This window comes from Canis aureus, chromosome 22 (genome assembly GCF_053574225.1).
Source record: "Canis aureus isolate CA01 chromosome 22, VMU_Caureus_v.1.0, whole genome shotgun sequence".
Lineage (NCBI taxonomy): Eukaryota > Metazoa > Chordata > Mammalia > Carnivora > Canidae > Canis > Canis aureus.
Window position 1 is genome coordinate 40,586,138 of NC_135632.1, and position 23,933 is coordinate 40,610,070.

Sequence of the window (23,933 nt, forward strand, 5' to 3'; positions counted from 1 at the left end):
TCTCAGCTCCAGAACCAGTGCCATTGATTTCTCCTTTGCCGCCCGTGGTCCTCATGGTTCTCGAGACTCAGCTGTGACCAAGGGGCAGCCTCCAGTGTTTTGGCAGGGGGTCTTCTCCCACCACTTGGAGAGGAGACAGGACCCTACGGCCTAGTTGCTTGTGCTTCCTCTCCATGCCTGAGATTGGATGAGGCTGAGTGAGCCTTGGGGAGGAGGTGTTAGGAAGAGGCACCCCTGTGGCCCCTGTGGCTCTCATCACTGGGCCATAGGGCTGGGGAAGTAAGAAGTGGTATTTAGGGGGGCTGGGCGGCATTCCAGAGCTGTACTTCTCTGGGCCTGATTTCTGCCTTTGGGAAGAGGGCCACCCCTGGGCCATGGGTGTGAGGAGGAGCTCTGGACTGAGAGCTCCCTCTGTTTTAATCTTGGCTACCCATGCAAGCTCACACCATGCCTCTCGACCTCTTTTATAAAGAGTTGGAACAAATCATTTCTAAGGGTACTTTTAGCTCTAAAAATAGGTGTTTTTATAATTTTAAATTGGCGGATTAGCCCTCTCAGCACAGCACCAGGGAGGGTTGGAATAATGATCACCCCCATGTACTACCAGACTTTCCTTGGGGCAGGAGAGTGGCTACAGCTCCCTTGAGCTGCCTGCCACCACTGGGCATCTTTGCCTGGCTGGGTGGGCAGTAATTACACAAGGGAAGCCTTGGGTTACTAAGTTACAGTCAAGAGCCTGTGGGTCTCTTATTTCCACAGCCATCCACACCTGCTCTGCCCTTGAATGATAAAAACTCATTGCTCTGATGTCTGCCCTGCTTCTCTGTCACTGACTACTGAGTCTGAAGCACTGTGGATAAGTAAGACCCCTGGAGTCAGACATGGGTTTGTATTCTGGGGCCCCCACCTGAGCTGTAAGACCCCAAGTAAGCTTCTTAACTTCACTAAACTTTGGGGTTTTTCATTTTAAAAGATATTGGAGCTGACCCTAGTATCTGCATTGGAGGGCTTTTGTGAGGCTTATGGGAAAAGGGAAAGGGGCTTAGGATGGTGCCTGGCATATGGTAGGTGCTCAATAAGCTGGTGGTAGCATTAACCTCCATCCTCTGCCCAGAAGCCAGCATCCTCTTTTCCTGAGCCAGTCAGGATAGCAATTGATTGATTGCTTCCATTTTTGTCTGGTGTCCCCTGTCCTCTCTGCTGCATATGTAGGGCCTGGCATCTGTCAGAGCTTTCACTCTGCCATTGGTAGACTACCGTCAGTACAGTCTTAATGCTAAGAGTTGTTTCATTTCTCCATTTTGAAAGCGTAACAGAGGGCCCTTCCCCGGCTGGACACTGGGTACTCAGCCACGAGCCAAGTATCAGGGAGAGGCTGAAGACTCTGGTCTGCTGAATTGCCACTATTAAAACTATTTTTTTTTTAAAGATTGTATTTACTTATTCACGAGATACAGGCAGAGACTTAGACAGAGGGAGAAGCAGGCTCCGTGCAGGGACCCCGATGTGGGGCTCAATCTCTGGACCTGGGATAACACCCTGACCTGAAGGCAGACGCTCAACTGCTGAGCCACTCAGGCATCCTATTACCACTATTATTACTATTAACAGGAAGGCCTTGTGTCAGGTTGTTTTCAAAAGAAAGGGAAATAAGAGATTAAAAAAAAAAAAAAAAAAAGCCAAAAAAAGCCCTTCAGAAATGAGGCAGATAGAAGAGTGCTGCCAGCTTGCTCCCCAAAACTGCTTCACTCAGCTCCTAGAGCAACTAAATATTATTAGAATCCTGTGGACTCCATGCATCCACCTTTCTAGGATCCCCTCTGTTTGAAGAAGCGCTTGGAGGAAGGTGTCGATGGTGCTGCCACACCTGCAGACACAGAGCTAGGCAGCTGGACAAGAGGTTGCCTGCCATGGAGGTTCACCTTCTGTGGCTGGTCACCCAGCGTTGGGTGCAGGTTCCACTTCTGGGGGCCCTGGCCAGCTCCAGACATAGGCACAGAAAAGCCATGCATAAGGGCCTCATTGTCTAATAAGAAGTAAAAGCTCCAGGAATTCTAGGCCTAGGGTGGGAGGCCCAAACTCACATGCTCACTGGAGCCAAGAGCCAGTGGGGAGAGTGAAGCCAGGGGTGGGCCCTGTAACCTGGCGGCCAGATGCCCAGGTTAAAGCTCACGCTGATGGAGTCCTGGCAGGAAAGCAGCCTGGTGGTACCTGGCTGGTACCTGGTATCAGCTTGGGCTGCCATAACAAAGTGCCACTGCTTGGATGACAAACATCAGAAATTTATTTCTCACAGTTCTGGAGGATAGAAATCCAAGATCGAGGTGTTGGCAGGTTTGGATTCTCTTGAGGCCCCTCTCCTTGGCTGGCAGATGGTTGCTTTCTCACTATGTTCTATCACGCTTTTCCTGGCTGAGTCACTGTGGAGCTTTGTGCCTCACACCAGTTGGGTCCTAAAATCTGGTGCCCAGAGGAAAAAAATGTGATAATTGCAACCCTTGAATTTCTGTGCCCTGGGAGTCCGAGAAGATGAAGGCCAAATGGTGCCTGAGTTGTTAGCATGGGTAGTGTTGACATGCTCCGTGTTCAAATCCTGACTTCATTCCATGCAAGCTGAGGCCCTTGGGAATCATTTACTTCCCTCCTCCTAGCCTCTGCATCTGTGGATGGGGATGGTACTACAGTACTATGCTAGCCTCTTCATGTGGGTTTGAGGATTAAACGAGGAAATGTAGAATAGTTTCTAGTACTCCACCAACATTTAAGATTGGAGGTGGTGGTTGTTGAAGTTACTAATTTCATGCTGGGCGCTGCCTGCTTGGGGGCCTTCTTCCCAGGGGAAGGGAAATAAGTCTTTAGGAAGATTGAGCGAACCTGGAAGGGACAGGGAATGTGCCACCAAAGCCATTGGGGATTCAGTCCGTTTAGGGTTGGCTTGGAGCTGTATGGCTGACTTGGTACCTGTGTTTAATTCATCGTTAATCTGAGGAACCCTAGTGAAATGTGATTCTGACAGCTGATGTGTTTTGAGGCCTATTGAGGTACTTTATGTGCATTAACTCATTTAGTTCTCACAGTGCCCTAAGGAGGTTATCATTCCCATTTTACAGATGAGGAAATTGAGTCTTGAGGAATTAAAACCATCTCACACCTAGGGGCTAAAGGAAGGTGAGTGTGAGCTGTATGGCCTGGGAAGACCACGGTAGTCTTTTGGGTGTCCCGACGCCTGCATTTAGCTCAGATTGAGTGCACTCAGGTGATGTGGGAGATCAGCCAGGCGCTTCTGGCTTCCGGGGCAGAGTCTTCTGTTATCCACCTGAGGTTGCTTTTCCTCTCTGGAGCCCTTTGGGCAAAACCAGTGGAAGCAGGGATTTTTAAGCAAGGCTAGATGACCGTCTGTCGGGATTCTCTTCGTGTCTTGTTAAGACTTTGGACTCAAGTTCGTAGGTAGATATACATATGGAATGACATAGACAAAAATAGATTATCTCTCACCCACCTTACCTTCACTCAGGTGGAGTCAGTCAGAAGCTAAGGAGGCCCTTCTATGGCACCTGTGTCAGGGAGGTGTTATGGTGGGCATCTGTTCTGCTTGGTCAGTGGATGTGCCATATTGATCATTAAATGAATTCCAAGTCATGCCTGTCCACAACTAACAAACGCCTATTTTTTTAAGAGAATAAAGGAAAGAATCTAAGCACCTTTGCATGAATGACTCAAGGGCACAGCTCTCTACCATGGGCCAGGGATCCAGGTCTCAGCAGATGTTTTCAGGAGGGGTTTCCTTTGCAGATCTATTCAGAGCTTTCCTCTTTACTGGAATAGGAGCTCTGGGCAGGTGCCCTTTCCATGTGTTGCAAATCCCAAAGCCTTGTTCTGTGTGAGCATGTGTGTCCTCCCTTGCCTTCTCCTGCTCCTTAACTTTTCCTGGAGGGTCCATTGCACCCAACCAACCTTCCTCTGGGGCAAAGTGATTGACAGGTAACTTGAGACAAGGGTGGTCTGGTCCATACTACTTGACAGACCCCTCCCCTCCCTGGGGTCTTCATGCCAGGGAGTAGACATGCTGAAAACAGCGTGACCCAAGTTATTGATGCAGAACCTTAAAAGTCCAATAGGGATTGCCTTTTCTACGTAACAAGTTTCTTTCCAATGATCACAGGTTTATTTTATTTTATTTTATTTTATTTTATTTTTATTTTTATTTTTATTTTTATTTTTATTTTTATTTATTTATTTTTTTTATGATCACAGGTTTATAATCAGCCTTCAGCCCCACAAGCAGAGAGGGTGCCACCGGGGTCATTTCTGTTAAGGAGTGGAATCAAGGTTTAGGTCAGCCCTTTGGTTTGTCTCCTGTCCCCAGGATGGCTCTTCATCTGCCTCCGTGAGAGGCTTTGCTGGAAAAGGCAGCAGGGACTCTGTTCTCTGTTTTCCAACAGCCTTGTGCCTAGTGTTGAAAAAGTTGTATCCCCTCAGTAAGCAGACAGGACTTAGAGGAGAATCTGGGGCAGAAGAGTGACAAATCTCTTCTTGTAGGAAGATAGGTTTAAAGAGAAATTTGCTAATGTTGGGTTAGTTTTTAACTTTGAAATTTTTTAACTTTGAAAGTTAAAAAAGACAAGATGTGCCCATTTTGCATGGGCAGTGGGTTTTTGTTTTGTGTGGCCTTGATTATATTTTTGGAGGTCAGACTGGGTTTGTATGTGAAAGTTGGCAGTGATCTGGGAATGAGTTTCGAGTGCAGGTTACACCTTGAATAGTGTGTTCGGACAGGAGGTACACCACGGGGCATCTGGCTGGTGATCCCGAGATGATGGAGAAGCCTCATTATGTCCACTTAGGGCAGGAGTGAGATGAGAAGTGGGCAGAGGTGGTTTTTCCAAGTTTCATTTCCTCTGCTTTCTAAAGGAAAAACAAGCAAAACGAGGGCTGAGCTTGTTGGGTCCGTGTGAAGCCTGTCTCCTTCAAAAGTTGCAACATCAAACATCATGGTCATTCCCCTTGCCTCCTGTAGGGCCCTCCTCCCTGCCACAAAAACTGATGGCTCTTAGCTCATCAGCAGTGCTAGCTCTGCTCATCGTCATTGGTCTGGGAGGGGACTGGATGGGAGATGACCCTATCAGATGGCTGAGTGGACAAGTTCTTCCACAGAGAGGGTGAACTTTCTGCCCATGGCTGGTTATGAAACAGGGAAGCGAGTTGCTCCATTTGATGCAGGTGGCCCTGTCCTGACCATGAGGGGAAGCTGCCCAAGGGGAGAAACAGCATCCCAGGGAGGCAGAACAGAGAGGGTGAGTACTCTCCAATGGAGTCCTGTAGCTACTGGCTCAACTGGCTCTGGTGGGATGCGTGGACCCGTAATTGGGCTTGCTCCTCCCTGATTTGAGTCCTTTAAATGCCTGAGGTGTTTCTTTTTCTTCTTCACCCCTTGTTCCACTTTACTTAAAACCAGGTCTTCTGTGTCTTGATGATTTTGAGCAGTCTTTAGAGTCAGAGAACGGTGGGTTGATCTCTAGACCTGACACTTGCATGGCCTTGGGCAAGTCATTGGTCCTCATTGACCTCAGGTTCCTCACCAGAGAATTGGGAATAATGGTTCTTCTTAGGGTTGAGGTGAGCACCAAATGGGATGCCCTATGTAGAGGCTATGGAACCCCCCGCCCCCGAAGGTGAGGCAGGCTTGGAGCAGGGGCTGGGCTGGAGGCCTCTGTTGGGACATCTGTCATATCCTTGTCCAAGCAGGAAAAGGATTTATCCAACTTTTCTTGTTCTCTGTGTGGAATGGCCCATGTCAGAGACTCTGTCCTCTCCAAATCCCCTCCCACTGGAGGCTCTTCCCAGAGAGGGTGGTGGTTTCCTTGGCTCCTCACAAACCACTGAACCTTCATGCCTACCCACAGATCCTAGAGAGACAGGAAGGTTTTCAGGGGGCCACTCAGAGGAGACAAAAGATAATTATCCTGGGTGGTCCATGCCTCTGAGGACCACCCCCTCCTCCTTGTCCAAGGAGTCTCATCACAAGACTCCTGTGGGGCAGCCCTCATCTCAGAGGCAGCCTAGGTAGAAATGGGCGGGGTCAAATCCTGGCCGGTGAATGTTGGCCCAGCCTCTGAGACTCTTTCCGAAGAGGAAAAGTGAGGACAAAACGAACCCTCTGAGTTGAGTGGTGGTGAGGAAAGAATAAGTGGGGTTGTGCACACATGGAAGGGACCCAGCATGGCACTGGGACAGAGCAGGAACTCAGCAGGTATGTGGTGCTTTCTGCATCTGACTGCAGACAAGGGTGGAGACTGCCCCACTGCTCAGAAATGGGTTCACCACGAGAGAGAGGATTAGAGATATAGCAAATAGAGGAGGGGTGAACTCCAGCTCTGTTTTTGAGCTCTTGAGGTCTCAGGAGAGTAAATACAGAGAAGGATGGACTGCTTATGAGTGGGAGTGAGCTCCCCGTCACTGAGAATAAGGTGCCTTGTGATGCTAGGATTTTGGCCCTTCTACCCATTTTGTGACAAGGTGACAAAGTGGAGTATGGAGGCCTTCAGCCTGAAGGAGCCCTCATCCAGGGATCGCCCTCATTCTGAAGAGGCTCTTGGTGCACAGAATGGCACTAAACTCTGGGTCACACCTCAGGACCAGACGTGGCACACCCAGTGATGCAGGTGTCCGCAGCCCTGCAGAGGGCAGCACTTGGCTGAGTGTCTTTTTTTTTTTTTTTTTTTCCGTCTCCCAGGCCAAGGATGGCGAGCAGAATCCTCTGTCATCCTGGTCTCCCTACTCTTGCCCTGTTCTCACTGAGACCAGTGGCCTCTCCAAGAGCAGTGAAAATTGGCCCAATTATTCACCATTTTGAGTTTCCTCCTGGAGTTTGTTATCCAGAAACATTTTGAAACAGTGATGGAGAGAGATCTCTTCTACCTTGTTTAGTGCCAGGGGTCTGATTATGTGCTCTTTGCCTCCATCTCTTACCTTTTGAAAACTCTTCTGAGCATTTAGCTGGATCCTTGAGTGCCCCTGGTATGTGCAGGCTGCTGCAGAGCACTTAGTGGGCCTGGGGAGGGGAGAGCATGGGAAACATGCTGAAAGGACTTTATAATAACCGCTGGTTGTCCAAGGACCTGTTGGCTTTTTCCTACTGCACTCTGGCTACTTCACAGCAGGTGAAAATGCAGGGTGGCTTTGCATCTGGCTTTACAGGGGCAAAATACAGTCCTAACTGTGTTGATGAGTGTCCCCCCAGGAATAGATCCTGAGCCAAAGATTCATGTGTAAGTAGGTTACTTGAACTCTGTCCCAGTAAGCATGAATCAGGGAGTGAAGAACTGAGACCAGAGAGGGAAAGGGGGCATGCATCAGGCCTATGAGCACTGTGGGCAACCACCTAATCTGTTAGGGAGCTGTGGGGCCAGTGTAGAACATGCCTCAGGACTCTCCGGCCTGGGCAGGATGGATGTGGACCATTCATTTATTCATTCACTGACTTATATTTTAATTCCCATATAGTTACATGCAGTTATATTGGTGATCCGACAATTCCACGGGAGTGGGGTATTTATGCCACTGTTCCCATCAGATGTTGGTGCAGGCTGCCTGCCTTGTACATCGTTAAGTTAGAAACCCAGGCCATCCCTCTGGGCCGCATACTTTAACCATCACATGATTTCTAGCGAAATGCTCTGTCCATCCCCAGCAAACCTTTCTTTCCATTTCCTCCCTCAGAAGGCAGCTCGGCTGAAGGGCCCTGGAATCCTCTGTATTTGTCCTGCCTTCTGTCAGCATCCTTCTGGCTGGCCTGGGAAGGGGTATTGACTTAGTATCTAACTAGAAACAGTGCTTCCCCCTCCCCAGGCTCAAAGGCTGGCCTCTGCCTTTTTGCCTAGTTGCCCTATAAAGCCCCCAGCCCCATGTGTTCTGGTTCCCATAAGCTTGACCCCAAGCACTCTGTCCCCCCAGCTTAGGGTTGCCTTAGGTCCAGAGGAGAGGCCCAGGCTCCTTCCTCCTGTGTCCGCACCCCACACCACACCACACCTCCCTGCTGCCAGGCTTGCATTCCACCACAGGGAGGCCTAAGAAGACAGGTGGCTGAATGCTCACTAGACAGGTGCCCACGCAAGGTAGAGGTGGGTCTTTCCTTTCTTTTTTCCTCATTTCCCTTCAGGTCTTGCTTCTCTGGCATCCCCTGGGTGTGTCTGTTGTAGCTTTAGCTGTTGTTGGAAGCATTCTTGGCTGTGATCGGAGCAAAACATGCATCAGCTCAAGCCCCCCTCGCCTGCCTCTCCTCTCTCCAGGGAGGGCTGTTTATCTTCTATTTTCTAAATATTCATTTATTACTCATCCACTTTCTAGAATCCTGTCATTTGTAGTAGGGATTTATTTGATTCTTTACTGTTAACTTTTTGACTTTTTATTACAGAAAATGTCAAACAGACACAAAAGAGGATCATAGAAAGGTCCCCATCACTATCTTTCATAGTGATCTATTTGCTACTGTCTTACTCCATCCCTCTCCATACTTTTTTGCTGGAGTATCTTATTTTATTTATTATTATTTTTTAAGTAGGCTCCATGCCTAACATAATGTGAGGCTTGAACTCATGATGCTAAGATCAGGAGTCACATGCTCTACTGACTGCACCAGTCAGGAGCCCCTTTGCTGGAGTATTTTAGAACAAACCACGTACGTGTCATTTTACCTATAAACACTTAATATTCTCTTGTTTCTTAAGTTATCTAATTTTTAATGACTTTATATTTAGAAATAATTTTACACTTACAGAAAAGTTACCAAAAATGCTTCACTCAGCTTCCCCTGATGATAAATCTTACATAACCACAGTGCAACGATCAAAACCAGGAAATTAACATGGTACCATTAGCTCCACCACGGGCCCAGTTTAATACCTGCCAATTGTGTACTAATGTCCTTTTCCCTAATTTCCCTTTTCCTGGTCTAAGGTCCCATGTTGTGTTTCATTGTCATGTCTCCTTAATTTCCGTGAATCTGGGACAGCTTCTCAGTCATTCATGGTCTTTTCTGACCTTAATTCTTAAAGAGTCCTGGTCCGGGATTTTATAGAATGCCCTTCAATTTGGGTTTAATGTTCTCTTTACTAGCTTATCTATAGTCCATATTCAGAGCTGGCAGTGGAGCTAGACACATTTCCCCATTTAGAAATAAAGATTGATGTATTTTGGGTAAGGAGATGACGGAAGTGAGGTACCCTTCCCAGTACACTGTATCAAGGGGTATGTGATGTCAGTAAGTTACTACTGCTGATGCTAATGCTGATTACTTGGTTCAGGGGCTGTCTGGCAGGCTTCTGTATCGTAAGGTAAGTTTCTTTCTTTCTTACTGTAAAGTTTCGATTTTTGCCTTCGTATCTCACGGGGAGATAGTCAAGACGATTCAAACACCCTATTTCTTTTTCTTTTTATTAAGATTTTATTTATTTATTCATGAGAGACAGAGACACAGGCAGAGGGAGAAACAGGCTCCATGCAGGGAGCCCGACGTGGGACTCGATCCCCGGTCTCTAGGATTACACCCTGGGCTGAAGGCGGTGCTAAACTGCTAAGTTACCCGGACTGCCCTTCAAATGTCCTATTTCTCATCACACTCCACCCACTAATTTTAGTATCCAGCAGTGGATCTTGCCTGAGACCGTTATTACTGTAATGTTTGCCAAATGGTGATCTTCTATTTCCATCATTGCTTCTACATTTATTAATTGGAATTCTGCTGTAAGAAAGATCTGCTTCAAAAAAAAAAAAAAAAAAAAAGAGAAAGAAAGATCTGCTCCGTCTTCCTTATTTATCTATTCAATTATTTATTCATATCAATATTGACTCATACATGCTTATTTTATTCTATGGGTTATAATCCATTACTGTTGCTTTTTAATTTTGCGCATGGCACCAGATTTAGCCACTGGGAGCTCCTTCAGGTGAGCTCCTGTGCCTCATCATTTTTTGAGAACTTCCTTACATTCTGGCACTACAAGATGTTCCCAACTTGTACTTTCCCTGCTCCAGCCCTGGAAACAGCGATGTTTCCGTAGAGCCCTGGTTCCTTAGTAGAGGATGTTAGGAACCAAGACCTGAGCACACTTGTCACTGCTGCCAGGCCCTCCCGCTGGTCAGAACTAGGAGCTGTACGTGTGTGGGTGTACCCCCACCCCAAGCTGTTTCTACTGCTCACAGTCCTCCTGTCATGCCAGTGTGAATCCCTCTTCAGTTCCATGGTCCAGGTCTGAGCTGAGGCTCCCAGGGTAGCCTCTCCAGTGAGACACCCTGTCCTTCTGGTGTCTCCTGACCTTCAGGATGAATTAGCTCTTCCTTCTCCTGGTTTCTTTGTCTTTTTTTTTTTTTTCCCCTCCACTTACCTCCTAGAGAGATGTCAGAGCTCGGGCTGTGGTCATGTCATTGCTAAGGTTTTCTCTTCTGAGCAGCCTTGGTACTGTCTGTACCACGCTGAGGGTAGGGATAGTTAGTGCCCACGGCAGAACCAATTTTGACATTGGTCAAAATTGGTCAGTTATCAGCAATTTACCATGGTTCTACCTAATACCAAAGCAGTTCTTAGCTGGTGGGTCTGGGTGGAGAATTTCGTAGAGGTGGAGCACATGTTTTTAAAAAGTATATGTGGGGGATCCCAGGGTGGCTCAGTGGTTTAGCGCCTGCCTTCGGCCCAGGGCATGATCCTGGAGTCCCACGTCAGGCTCCCTGCATGGAGCCTGCTTCTCCCTCTGCCTGTGTCTCTACCTCTCTGTGTGTGTGTGTCTCTCATGAATAAATAAATAAAATCTTTAATAAAAAAAATAAAAAGTATATGCAGCAATATGATTTTATATATGTAGATATAGATATAAAATACCAACTTCAGAAGGTAAAGGTTGATGAAATCTTTCAATCCTGAGGGTAGATATTGTAGAAGAGAATCTCTTATGAATAAGGGATTCTTGGGGAATCCCAAGACTTTATAGTTTGGAGCATGAAAGAGTTTATCAGTGGGTGCATGGGTTTGAAAAGACAGGGAAACACTGATGTTGAAGCACATTTCCTGGCTGTAGGGTTCTGGGCTTGCCAGGATCCTCCCCTGGAGATTAATAGGGCTGACTAGAGCACAGGCAAAACCCAGCCAAGAAGGCAGCCGCCTGTGCCCTCCTCTCACTCTGGGGCCAGACCAGAAGTTCTCCACTCTTGTTCTGCAAAAGCTTCAAAGACTTGCATGAAGGACATGAGGTTCATGGGCTCTCCAGGTAGCTGTGACTTTATTCCTCTTCCCTACAGACCTAGAAGGCTCAATGAGATTGAGTGAGTGGGAGTTTTGTTAAAGGACTAGCTTTGAGTCCACAGGAAATTATCTCAAGTCATCTGCAGACTTTGGGACTTGAGTTGCTATAAGGAGCATGCTCCTTGTACCCCTTTGTGCAGAGCTCCCTCTCTTCTGAGCACCCCATTCTAACTCCCAGGCTTGCCTCTCCTGCATGAATGGAGAGACACTGAGGCTGGGAGCTTGTCGTTGGATTTTCTACCTCTGTTCTCCCCTATCTCCAGGCTACTCTGCTCAGAGACCTTCAGGAGCTCCCCATTGCCCAGAGGGTAGAGTTCAGATTTCTTGACCTAGCATCAAGGCCATTGACATTTTGGCTTTAGCTGATTTTTCGACGTCTCTCTTCTGCTTTTCCTCTGTGTGAATCATCTGCCTAACTAGACTGGACTATGTGGTCTCTTCTGTCTTTGGATGACCCCCCACCTCCTTTCTACCCTGGAGATGATATTTCTGGTCCCTCTGAAAGCTCCAGGGGATGGCCAAACCAGAAGGACTCATTTCTTCCTCACAGGGGTCTGGCCCTTACAGCTTACAGGGCTCACTGGAGCTTTGTTTACCCAAGTTAGAAGTGTCATGGGGAAACTGCTGCCAAATAGGTTACCAAATAGGTAACCACTAGGTTAGAGGACAGCTCAAAAACAAAAGGCACAGGCTAGACCTCCGTGTGCTTGTTTCATACACAATTACCTATAAAGAGGTTCTCCTCTGTTAAATTATTCTTGGCTTGGAGACACCAAAACCCCAACTAAAACTAGCTTCCCAAGGAAGGAAAGCTCACAGCAGAAAGTCCAGGTATAAGGCTTCAAGATGTCACTAGGGTCCTTTGTATCTCTCCTCCTTCATGCCATCCTTGGCATCCTGGCTTTGTTCTCAGGCTGGTCCACCACAGATGGTAGGCAGTAGCCATGGGCCAGCTTCTTCTTTCATGTCTAGTGGGTGGAAACAGGGAATGTGACTCCTCGACTTTGTTCTGTGTGGTTCTATGCAAGTAGCGTGCTCCACTGAGCCGGTAACTGGCTTTAGAAGCATACTCTTTGCTGATTTGCCCTCTGGAGGTGGGAGGCAGATCTTGGCTTTCTCTGCCCCTCATGGGTCTCGGGGAGGGGTGGCTATCTGGACAAATGCGGGGTTTTATTAGGAAGAGGAAAGGGACATGGACATTGGGTGGGAACAGTGTCCTCTCTGTCACTTACTAGTACACTGGACTTGGAAGCAGAGTTGGTGACTGACTCTGGCCGAAGGTGCCAACAGATGATAGCATGTCCTGTCTCACTTTCCATCTTTGGGAGGAATCCTCTTCTTAGACTTAAAATCCTTTGTTTCAGGGATGCCTGGGTGGCTCAGTGGTTGAGCATCTGCCTTCAGCCCAGGGTGTGATCCTGGGTTCTGGGATCAAGTCCCATATCAGACTCCCTGCATGGAGGCTGCTTCTCCGTCTGCCTGTGTCTCTGCTTCTCTCTCTCTCTGTGTCTCTCATGAATAAATAAATAAAATCTTAAAAAAAAAAATAAAACCCTTTGTTTCAAATAACTGTAATAAAAAGTGACAGTTCCTGACTCTGCGCTGGTCAGCTTTTGCTTTGAGTCAGATGAAAGCAGCCAGGGGTGGCCAGAAGGTCTGAAAATGCCAGACTTCACTGTGCATTCCTGCGGCCCGTTATTAACCATCCGATGCCTGGATTTTTTTCCCTTCCCCCTCTGCTAGACACTTGCTAGTTTGAACCTCAATGTTTGGAATTGCTGTTTTTATACATCAGCAGCAGTCAGCTCTCAGTCCTCACGAGGTACAACTAACCTGTGATTTCTGACCTTCTCCACAATCCTGGGACGTGGGGGCTGCACCCTCACCTGTGCTGATGGGGAATCTGACTTCAGAAAGGCCATACAGTAGAGTCACAGAGCTGCGGTTCGAACCCAAGTCTTCTGGCTTCTTATCCTTAAACTTTCCTGGACAGTACACATCCCCTTCTGGGAGCTGTCAACCACCACTAATGTAACGGGAATTCAGAGTCAGGTTGATTTAGGGTATGAGGTGATAACTACTGGCGATTAGGTGTTTCCAAAAGAGCAAACCAGTGGGTCAGATATACTGGAGTAAGGTGGATTTGGTGCCCTGAGACCGAGGCACACTGACCACCGGTCCCTTCCATGGGGAGAGTTAGCAGAAGGTGTGGCAGAATTGGCAAGGGGAAATTCTAAAGGAGATTCCTCGGGCAGAGGAGGCTGCAGGGGGTGGAATGGGGCTGCCCTCCCTAGCAGAGTTGCCCAGGGGGATTCAGAGTGGCTTATCCATATCAGACCCAGCTGGACCCTAGAGGGAGGCTGCAGGACAGAGAAGCTGAGAGGCTGGGGGCCGGCTCCCTTATCCAGACTCTGAGCTCAGATGCTGCCTAGCCAGGCCTGCACCTGCCCTGCTGCTCCCCCCAGCCTGCAGAAGGTAGTACTCACCAGCACATTCGGGCACCTTCATTTTTATTTTTATTTTTTTAAAGATTTTATTTATTCATTCATGAGAGACACACAGAGAGAGGCAGAGAGATAGAGGGAGAAGAGACTCCTTGCAGGGAGCCTGATGTGGAACTCGATCCCTGGACTGGGATTACGCCTTGAGCCAAAGGCAGACACACTCAACTGCTGAGCCACCAGGGTACCACCTCCATTTTTAATCCTGACCATGTCACAGACTTGCTGGGTGATATGAGGCAAATTCCTCACCTCCCTAAAATGAGGATGACTTGCTTAGTGGTTATTAACCTAATAGTGGAATTCCCTCCTAAAAGCAAAGAACCCCATTTTAAAATAAATTTTTGTGGTACTGGTATGAGTTTCCTAGGGCTGCTGCAACTAATTTAACCACAAATGTGGTGGCTTAACCTGACAGAAATTTATTCTTGCACAGTTGTTGGAGGACAGAAATCTAAAATAAAGGTATTGACAGGACCATGTTCCCTTTGAAAGCTGTAGGAGAGAATCCTTTCTTGCGTCTTTTTAGCTTCTGATGGTTCCTGGTAAACGTGAGTGGTCTTTGGTTTACAGCTACATCATTTGAGTCTTCTTTGTCTTCATGTGGCCACCTTCTCTGTTCCTCTGTGTCCTTTCCTGTTTCTTATAGGGACACTTTCATTACATTTAGGGCCCACACTAATCCATTATGATCTCATCTCAAGATCCTTAACTACTTATGTGTAAAGACCCTATTTTCAAATAATGTCACATTCTGAGGTTCTGGGTAGACATGAATGGTGTGTGTGGGGGGGCATTATTCAACCCACTATAATACCCTTGAATATAAGAAATTAAAGGCGCTTGGTTTTGTTTTGAGATAAATGGAGGTCCAAGACTCTGGCCTCATGTCCTTGTTGCTGACCAGTAGCCTTAACAGCCCCCAGGATCAGGGTCTGCAAACCACTAGGTACCCAAGGTTTCAGGAAGCCCTAGTTCACCATATCCCATGGTGATGAGACTTTAGACTTATAATTTTGAATTGATGCAGGAATGGGTTAAGACTTTGGGGGCTCCTGGCACTCATGGCTTGGTTCTTTTCTTTTCTTTTTTTTTAAGATTTATTTATTTATTCATGAGAGACAGAGAGAGAGAGAGAGAGAGAGGGAGAGAGAGAGAGAGGAGAGACACAGGCAGAGGGAGAAGCAGGCTCCATGCAGGGAGCCTGACGTGGGACTTGATCCCAGGTCTCCAGGATCACACCCTGGGCTGAAGGTGGCACTAAACTGTTGATCCACCGGGCTGCCCCATGGTTTGGTTCTTTGGTTCAGAGCCTCTTCTTGCTTTTTCTCAAATGTGGCTGTACCCCAGAAGCACCTGGGAGCTTGGTAAAAAAGCAGACACCAAGGAGACTTTGGGTTCTGGTCAAAATGGAGCAGACACATTTATCCCTGTCCATGCACCATGCACAAATACAGCTAAAAACACAGGACATTACGTATAAAACATGCAAAGACTGAAAGGTAGAAGAATGTGGAACAACACAGGGGTGAGTTCTTGGGTTTTTCTTTTGTCTCCTATATACCCTAGACTGGGTGCTAAAGAAGCCCACAACCCAGAATTGCCGGTGAGCAGAGACCAGAAAAAGCCCCAAAGAAAGCTCACTCTCTCATTCATCAAAGGACTGGAAAAGGAGCAGCCTCACAAAACCTTTTTGACAGTAGCACCCTATTCCTGTAAAACACCAGGAAAACTGCTTCTCCCCTCCCTCTCAGCTTTAATAAAGAAAGGCCAAATGGACAGCTTAGATGTACATCCTTGCTTTGTGGTAACCAACCAGGTGCCCCCCACTTTCAGCACCCAACCTCCCACCACCACCACCCAGAGGTAACAAGATGTCCCCTCACCCCACAGTCTCCTTGAGATGTCAGTGGAGCCTAGACTTTCACCCCCACCCAGTGGTGATGAGGCACCCCTCCTGACCTACTGAGGAACCTAGATTTCCACCCCTAATCAGTGGGTATGCAGAGTCTCTCACCCTCCCTGCCAGGATGCTGTTGGTGGAGGCTGAGCAGGAAGTGTGAATTTCCTCCCACCCAAAGATAATGAGTCAGTGCTCCCCCTTCTCCAGCATGATTCTTGCAAAACCCTGCTAAAATGGAAGAATTAATATAAGCTCAAGGCTAAAAGGTATAAAGAACTAAATGAAGATTTGAGAACTGAAAAATGTAATAACCAAAATTAAAACATCACTGGATGGACCAGTAGAAGAATGGAGATCACAAAAGAAAGAATCAGTAAACATGAAACAAACAAATTGGATTTTTTATCCAGTCTAAACAACAGGGAGAAAATTAGGGGAAAAAGTTGAGCAGAGCCTATTGACCTATAGGACAATATATATTTTTTTAATTTAGCATTCATATACCTGGAGGCTGAAAAAGTATTTAGAGAAACAATGGCTGAAAGTTTCCCAAATTTGGTGAGAGGTATAAACCTATAGATTCAAAGGTGAGTGAAACCTTCCCTCACAGGGTAAACTCGGAGAAACCCACACCAGGACACCTGATAACCAGGCTTCTAAAAAGTAGGCAAACACTCTTCAGAGCCACATGAGAGGAAGGACCCATTATGTCCAGGGGAACGGTGTTCAGATACAGCAGATTCCTCATCAGAAACATGGCGGCCAGAGGGAGGCCTCAGCTTCCATGTACTCAGAGGAAGCACTGTCACCCCAAAGTTCTGTCCCAGTGAAGATATCCTGTAGGAATGAAGGTGAAATCAAGGCATTTTCTTCACCCGAAGGAAAACTAAGAGAATTTGTTCTCAGCAAACTTCCCTAAAATTATGACCAAAGGAAGTTCTCCAGAGAATGATAACGGAGGAAAACCTGGAACATCAGGGATGAAGGAAAAGCAGGAATAGTAAAAATATGGGTAAATATAATAGACTCTCCTTTCCCTCTTGAGAAGATTACACTGGGTAATTGAAACAAAAATTATAAGGTGGTCTGATGCGGATTTTAACGCATGTAGAGGAAATGTTGAAGATAATTTTATTATAAAGGAGGAGGATAAAAGAGCCCAGATGGAGATAAGGTCTCTGTACTTGCTCGAGAGGTGGAATGTCACTACCAGTAGACTGTGCTAGTTTGCATATACACAGTATGATGCCTAGAGCAACCGCTAGAAAATCTGCACCAAGAAATATACTCAGAAACACTATCGATAGTTAGAAATGGAATTCAAATAATCTACAAGCAGATGGTGAAAATGAAACAGAGGAACAAAAGATGGCAGATGCCTGAGCCATACTCCAGACCTACTATTGAATCAGGACCTCTTTGATTAGGGCCTATGAATACATGATGTTTTAGCAAGTGCCTCTGGGGATTTCAAGAACCAGCCAGGTTAGAGAATCTGTGATCTAGACCAGTTTTGTTTTTTTTAGATGGAGGGAGTAAGAGAGCGTAAGCACCCATGTGTGAGTGGGGGCAGGAGAAGCAGGGGGAGAGAGAATCTTAAGCAGGCTCCATGCTCAGCACAGAGCCCAATTCGGGGCTCAATCACAACCACTCATGACCTGAGCTGAAATCAAGAGTCGGATGCCTGACTGAGCCACCCAGGTGCCCCAAGACCAGGATTTTTAAAGAGTAAATTGCCAACCCTGTTAGGTTGTGAAATCAATTAAGATGAACATGTCCTGCCCTCCTTTTTTTTTTTTTTAAAATTGTTTTTTTCTATTTTTATTTATGATAGTCACAGAGAGAGAGAGAGAGAGGCAGAGACACAGGCAGAGGGAGAAGCAGGCTCCATGCACCGGGAGCCTGATGTGGGATTCGATCCTGGGTCTCCAGGATCGCGCCCTGGGCCAAAGGCAGGCGCCAAACCGCTGCGCCACCCAGGGATCCCTCCTGCCCTCCTTTTAAAAGCAAATTTAGAATATTGGACTAGAAAAGGAAACACTGGAGTACATGATAGCTAGAGTAATTCCTTTGAAATGTTTTAGAGGGTAGTATAATATGCATACTTATGAATGTGCATGCTCAACCCTTAGATGAGGGTAGGCCGGAAGAGACGGTGCCCCAGGGATGGCCTTCAGCTGGGTGCTGGAGGGGAGTCGGGAGGCAAATAGCCCTGCTTCTTCAGAGTAGTGACCTGCTCATTAATATGCCTTGATTGGCTTCACTCCTTCTCCCTTTTAATTCCCCCCAATTCTTTGGATGATTTCTCAAGCTCTTGACTCAAACTCTTGTCTCTGATTCTGCATCTGAGGGAACCTAGCCTAAGCCACCGCCTCTTTCTGGGCAGGATTGAACTTTGAGTTTTGTGATTGCAGGGAGAGACAAGCTGCAAGACACCAAGAAGCAGAAGCTAGCCCCTCCCCAGTGCAGTGCCGGCTGGGCACCAGGTGGTACCCATGCTGCTCCTATGAGGGCCGAGGGGAGAGCCTTCAAATCTGAGCAGTCCTGGGCTTCAGAGCAAGTGTATTACCCTTCTGGGTAGTGCAGAAAAGTGAAGCAAATGCCCACAGCTCAGCCAGGCCCCCCTGTAGGTGTATCAGATACAGTTCTTTTACTGGGCGGTGGAGGGGGCAAATACCCACCCATCCTTCCATGGGAATTGAAAAGCCAGCAGGAGTGGTTTCTGAACAGGAGCTTTAAGCAAGAGCAGACATTCCCCCATATCCCCCACATGTGTGTTCGGTGTGTCGTCAGAAGGGGACACTGGGGTCCTGGTGTACAGCCTGGAGACAGCGCTCACAGGCCTTCGGTCCGTCTGTGCCCCTGTACGGAGAGGCCGTTGCCTTGCAGTAGCGGGATTTGCCCTGTGCCTGTCATCATGGGGCCTCCGTTGGTTAGCTTCTGCTGTAGCAGTGCTTCATAACAAACAGCCACGGGATTTGAGTGACATAAGCACTTACACAGCCCAGATGTCTGGGTGTTGGGTTCACTCACACCCTGGGGGTGGGGCCGGGGGCGGGGGCGGGGGCGCTCCGAGCTAGACTGGGCTTGGCTGGAGCAGCCCTCCTCCCCGCCTGCCTTGCTCCTCCCGGGACCAGGAATTGGGGCTGAGCACATTCTTCTCCTGGCAGGTAGGTGTAAAGAGGGTGAGGCCGGTCACTGAGCTCTTGTCGAGCCTCTGATTGGGTTTTCTCTGCTGACGTCTCCCTGCCCGAAGTGCCCGGGGAGGCAGCGGGGCCGGGAGGAGCGAACACGCGCAGGGGCGCAGGGATGGGCGCTGCGGGGGGCTGCGGGGCTCCGGGGGCTGCGGACCGCCTGTGCCGACCTCTTCCTTTCCTTCCCCCCGCAGGCTCTTGCGGTTCCGCGGGGCGCCCGCAGGGATGGGTGAAGGCCGCGGGGCCAGCGGCGCTGTCCGGGGGCGGTCCTGTCGCTAGGGCCCAGGGCGGCAGGATGCACCTGTCGGCGGTGCTCAACGCCCTCCTGGTGTCGGTGCTGGCCGCCGTCCTGTGGAAGCACGTGCGGCTGCGGGAGCATGCGGCGGCGCTGGAGGAGGAGGTGGCCGCCGGCCGCCAGGCCCCCGCGCCCGGCCCCGCGCCCAGGGCCGACTACGCCCGGGCGCTGCAGCTCCTGAGCGAGGGCGGCACGCACATGGTGTGCACCGGCCGCACGCACACCGACCGCGTCTGCCGCTTTAAGTGGCTCTGCTACTCCAACGAGGCCGAGGAGTTCATCTTCTTCCACGGCAACGCCTCGGTCATGCTGCCCAACCTGGGCTCCCGGCGCTTCCAGCCGGCCCTGCTCGACCTGTCCACCGTGGAGGACCACAACACCCAGTACTTCAACTTCGTGGAGCTGCCGGCCGCCGCCCTGCGCTTCCTGCCCAAGCCCGTGTTCGTGCCCGACGTGGCCCTGGTCGCCAACCGCTTCAACCCCGACAACCTGATGCACGTCTTCCACGACGACCTGCTGCCTCTCTTCTACACGCTGAGGCAGTTCCCCGGCCTGGCCCACGAGGCCCGCCTCTTCTTCATGGAGGGCTGGAGCGAGGGCGCCCACTTCGACCTGTACAAGCTCCTCAGCCCTAAGCAGCCGCTCCTGCGCGCGCAGCTGAAGACGCTGGGCCGGCTGCTGTGCTTCTCCCACGCCTTCGTGGGCCTCTCCAAGGTCACCACCTGGTACCAGTACGGCTTCGTGCAGCCGCAGGGCCCCAAGGCTAACATCCTGGTCTCGGGCAACGAGATCCGGCAGTTCGCCCGGTTCATGATGGAGAAGCTGAACGTGAGCCAGGCGGGCGCTCCCCTCGGGGAGGAGTACATCTTGGTCTTCAGCCGAACCCAAAACAGGCTCATCCTGAATGAGGCGGAGCTGCTGTTGGCCCTGGCCCAGGAGTTCCAGATGAAGACGGTGACGGTGTCCCTGGAGGACCAGGCCTTTGCCGATGTCGTGCGGCTGGTCAGCAACGCCTCCATGCTGGTCAGCGTGCATGGGGCCCAGCTGGTCACTGCCCTCTTCCTGCCCCGCGGGGCGACCGTGGTCGAGCTCTTCCCCTATGCCGTCAACCCTGACCACTACACCCCCTATAAGACGCTGGCCACGCTGCCTGGCATGGACCTCCAGTATGTGGCCTGGCGCAACATGATGCCGGAGAACACCGTCACGCATCCCGAGCGGCCCTGGGACCAGGGGGGCATCGCTCACCTGGACCGGGCCGAGCAGGCCCGCATCCTACAGAGCCGTGAGGTTCCTCGTCACCTCTGCTGCCGGAACCCTGAGTGGCTCTTCCGCATCTACCAGGACACCAAGGTGGACATCCCATCCCTCATCCAGACTGTACGGCGTGTGGTGAAGGGCCGGCCAGGGCCACGGAAGCAGAAGTGGACCGTGGGCCTGTACCCAGGCAAGGTTCGGGAGGCACGGTGCCAGGCGTCCGTGCAGGGTGCTTCTGAGGCCCGCCTCACCGTCTCCTGGCAGATCCCATGGAACCTCAAGTACCTGAAAGTGAGGGAGGTGAAGTACGAGGTGTGGCTCCAGGAGCAGGGGGAGAACACCTATGTGCCTTACATCCTGGCTCTGCAGAACCACACCTTCACTGAGAACATCAAGCCTTTTACTACCTACTTGGTGTGGGTCCGCTGCATCTTCAACAAGACCCTCCTGGGACCCTTTGCAGATGTGTTAGTGTGCAATACGTAGCGAGTGTGCCATGGCTGGGCCGGGGGTGGGGGGTGGCTCCTCCAGTTCAGTGTCCCTGGGCCCTCTAGCCCCCTGTGGTGGCTTCTGGGAATTAACTATTTATTGAGCAGGTTGCCCTAGGCTTGTGCCTCTGTGTCTTCTTACTGCATCTGGAGTGTGGAGTTCCCAGCACTCTGCACTGGTACACTGGGATCCTCCCAACCCCCTTCTCCCGGCCTGAGCATCCATACTCCACAGAAGGTCCTTAGGGGGAGAAGGAAGAGGAGAAGGAAGAAGGAAACTAAGGAGCCTCTGGCCGAGTGATCATGCTGTTCGCTACTGAATCTTTCTGGTTGCTGTCCAGATGTCTGGAAACTGTGAGTAAGTCATGTGGTCGCTTGGGTGGGTGGTTCATCAGCTTCCATCATCATGAAATTCACGTGTAGCACAGTGGAGTTGTGTTTGCAACATTCATTAAATGATTATAAACGTCTTGGTCTTTTTTTTTTTTTTTTAAGATTTTATTTGAGAGAGAAAGAGATAGCATGAGCAGGGGGGTAGAGGGAGAAGCAGGTTCCCTACTGAGCAGGGAGCCTGACATGGAGCTCAGCCCTAGGACACTGGGATCATGACCTGAGCTGAAGCCAGATGCTTAATGAACTGAGCCACCCAGGAGCCTCTTGGTCAAGTCTTTTTATTGGTTAGTTGGAAGTGGGACTGGTAGTCAGTACCCAGGTGCTCTTTCATCTCAGCTGTCAACCGAGGAGATGTGGCCATGGGAAAGTATCAAGGACAATGAATGATGTGGGCTGGTTGTATTTCATCTTGACTGCCTGATGAATATCACATTCCCATCTAATTGGGGTTCAAGTCTGGAAGCAGGGGGGACAGGGCCATGGTGAGGAAATGCAATGTCCACCAGGTGGTGTTCTTAGGCTAAAGGACATTCAGGCTCCCAAGACCACAACAGGCTACACACCTGGCATCAGGTTCCCTTAGAAGGACACAGGGCAGGACATTCATCAGGACATCACTGAGCACTTCTTTTCTTCAGGGGGAGTCCTCACACCAGCCCGGGGGCCATTCTTGCCCTGTTCTGCAAGTTGCTGCTCAAGGGTGATGAGACAAGACCCCTGTTGGTAGTTGGGGCCACTGGCTTAGAAGCCCCAAGGGAGCCATTGTCTTTCAAACAACATGGTTCCCAGGGCTGCTCCCGGGACAGTGCATTCAAGGGGATCTGCAGCTCTGGTGCCCCTACCAGATGTTTGGGTTCACGCATGACCCTGCCGGTGCAGATGTAGCTAATCTGTCAGAGGTCAGTTTTACTGTTGGCAGTCTTGCTGAATGGCACACCTGACAGTCCGCTGTCGCCTGGCTTCTGTGGAGCAGAGCTAGAAAGGTAACCCAAGATCAGATATGCCCCCAGAGGAGAGACACTGATGCAAGTCTGACTCCTGGGAAGGAAGGCTGGAAAAGGGGTCTAGGAGGTAGAGCCTCAGGCTCAAGCTCAGTTTTTTTTTTTTTTTTAAGATTTTATTTATTCATGAGAAACACAGAGAAGCAGAGACATAGGCAGAGGGAGAAGCAGGCTCCCTATGGGGAGCCCAATGCGGGACTTGATCCCAGGATTCTGGGATCACAACCTGAGCCAAAGGCAGATGCTCAACTGCTAAGCCACCCAGGAGTCTGTAGCTCAGTTTTTGTTTTTGTTTTTTTTTAAGATTTTATTATTTATTCATGAGAGACGCAGAGCGAGAGAGAGGCAGAGACAGGCAAAGGGAGAAGCAGGCCCCATGCAGGGAGCCCGACGTGGATCACACCCTGGGCTGCAGGCGGCACTAAACCGCTGAGCCACCCGGGCTGCCCTCTGTAGCTCAGTTCTAAGATTGTCACACGAAGCAGAACAATTCTTCAGCCGAAGTTGTCTATTAGATGAGTAGCCTGGGGATCCCTGGGTGGCGCAGCGGTTTGGCGCCTGCCTTTGGCCCAGGGCGCGATCCTGGAGACCCGGGATCAAATCCCACATCGGGCTCCCGGTGCATGGAGCCTGCTTCTCCCTCTGCCTGTGTCTCTACCTCTCTCTCTTTCTCTCTGTGTTACTATCATAAATAAATAAAAATTAAAAAAAAAAATAAGATGAGTAGCCTGGTCACTGGCTGAGGGCGACTGTGGGAGGAATGGCCTCGGTGCCAGTTGGTGGTGGATTCAAAGCAGGAGATCTTAGTGGCACATTTTCATGGTCACCAGGTGCTTCCATGACCTTCCTTCTACCCAGGATATCTTTGTCCCTAACTGCTCTATCTGCCATCTTCTCAGACTGCCACGTTGATCCACACGTTAAGATTCAGTTGTTGGAAGTCTCACCCACTGCTGGTGTGAGGGTAACACTACTTGGAAACCACTTGGTGGTTTCTTCTATGGCTGAACACATGGCTACCCTGTATCTCAGCAAGTCCACTGCTAAATATAAATCCAGAAGAAATGAGTGCCAATGTCATCACATGTAAAATATTCACAGCTCTAGATAACCAAAAACTAAACTCACATTTCCATCAACAGATATATTCTGTGCAAAGGACACAACAGGTTTTTTTTTAAAGGTTTTATTTGTTTATTTAGAGCATGAGGGGGGTGGGGAGAGAATCCCAAGCCGACTCTGCACTGAGCACAGAGCCCAACGTGGGGCTCCATCTCAAGCCCTGAGATCGTGACCTGGGCTGAAATCAAGAGTGGGATCCTTAACCTACTGAGCCACCCAGGTGCCCCCAGGACACACTTTTTTTTTTAAAGAATGAACTATGGGCACAGGCAACAATGTAAATCTCGCAGAGTGTTGAGTGATAGAACATATACACTGTACGATTGCATTTCCGTGAAGTGCCAGGACAAGAGAACCAGTCTCTGGCGGTAGAAGTCAGAATCCCCCCGGGGGAGGGTCAAGGCAGGCCAGCTGGGAGGGAGCCGGGAGGTCGGGAGTGTCTCGATCCAGCTGGTGGCTGCACGGTGACCGTCCGTGTGGGCGATC

At 49.5% G+C, this 23,933-nt stretch overlaps 1 protein-coding gene across 4 annotated transcripts in view; it reads left to right on the forward strand.

Annotated features, from left to right (window-relative positions):
- POMGNT2 (protein O-linked mannose N-acetylglucosaminyltransferase 2 (beta 1,4-)) overlaps positions 1-21,401 on the forward strand; it is a 140,622-nt gene extending 119,221 nt beyond the window's left edge. For all 4 annotated transcript variants that reach the window (XM_077865561.1, XM_077865562.1, XM_077865560.1 and 1 more), the window contains one exon: positions 19,086-21,401. In XM_077865561.1, coding sequence (XP_077721687.1) covers positions 19,086-20,929 — 1,844 coding nt within the window. In that variant the 3' untranslated portion in view covers positions 20,930-21,401. The remainder of the gene's footprint in view (positions 1-19,085) is intronic.
- The last annotated feature ends 2,532 nt before the right edge of the window (positions 21,402-23,933 follow it).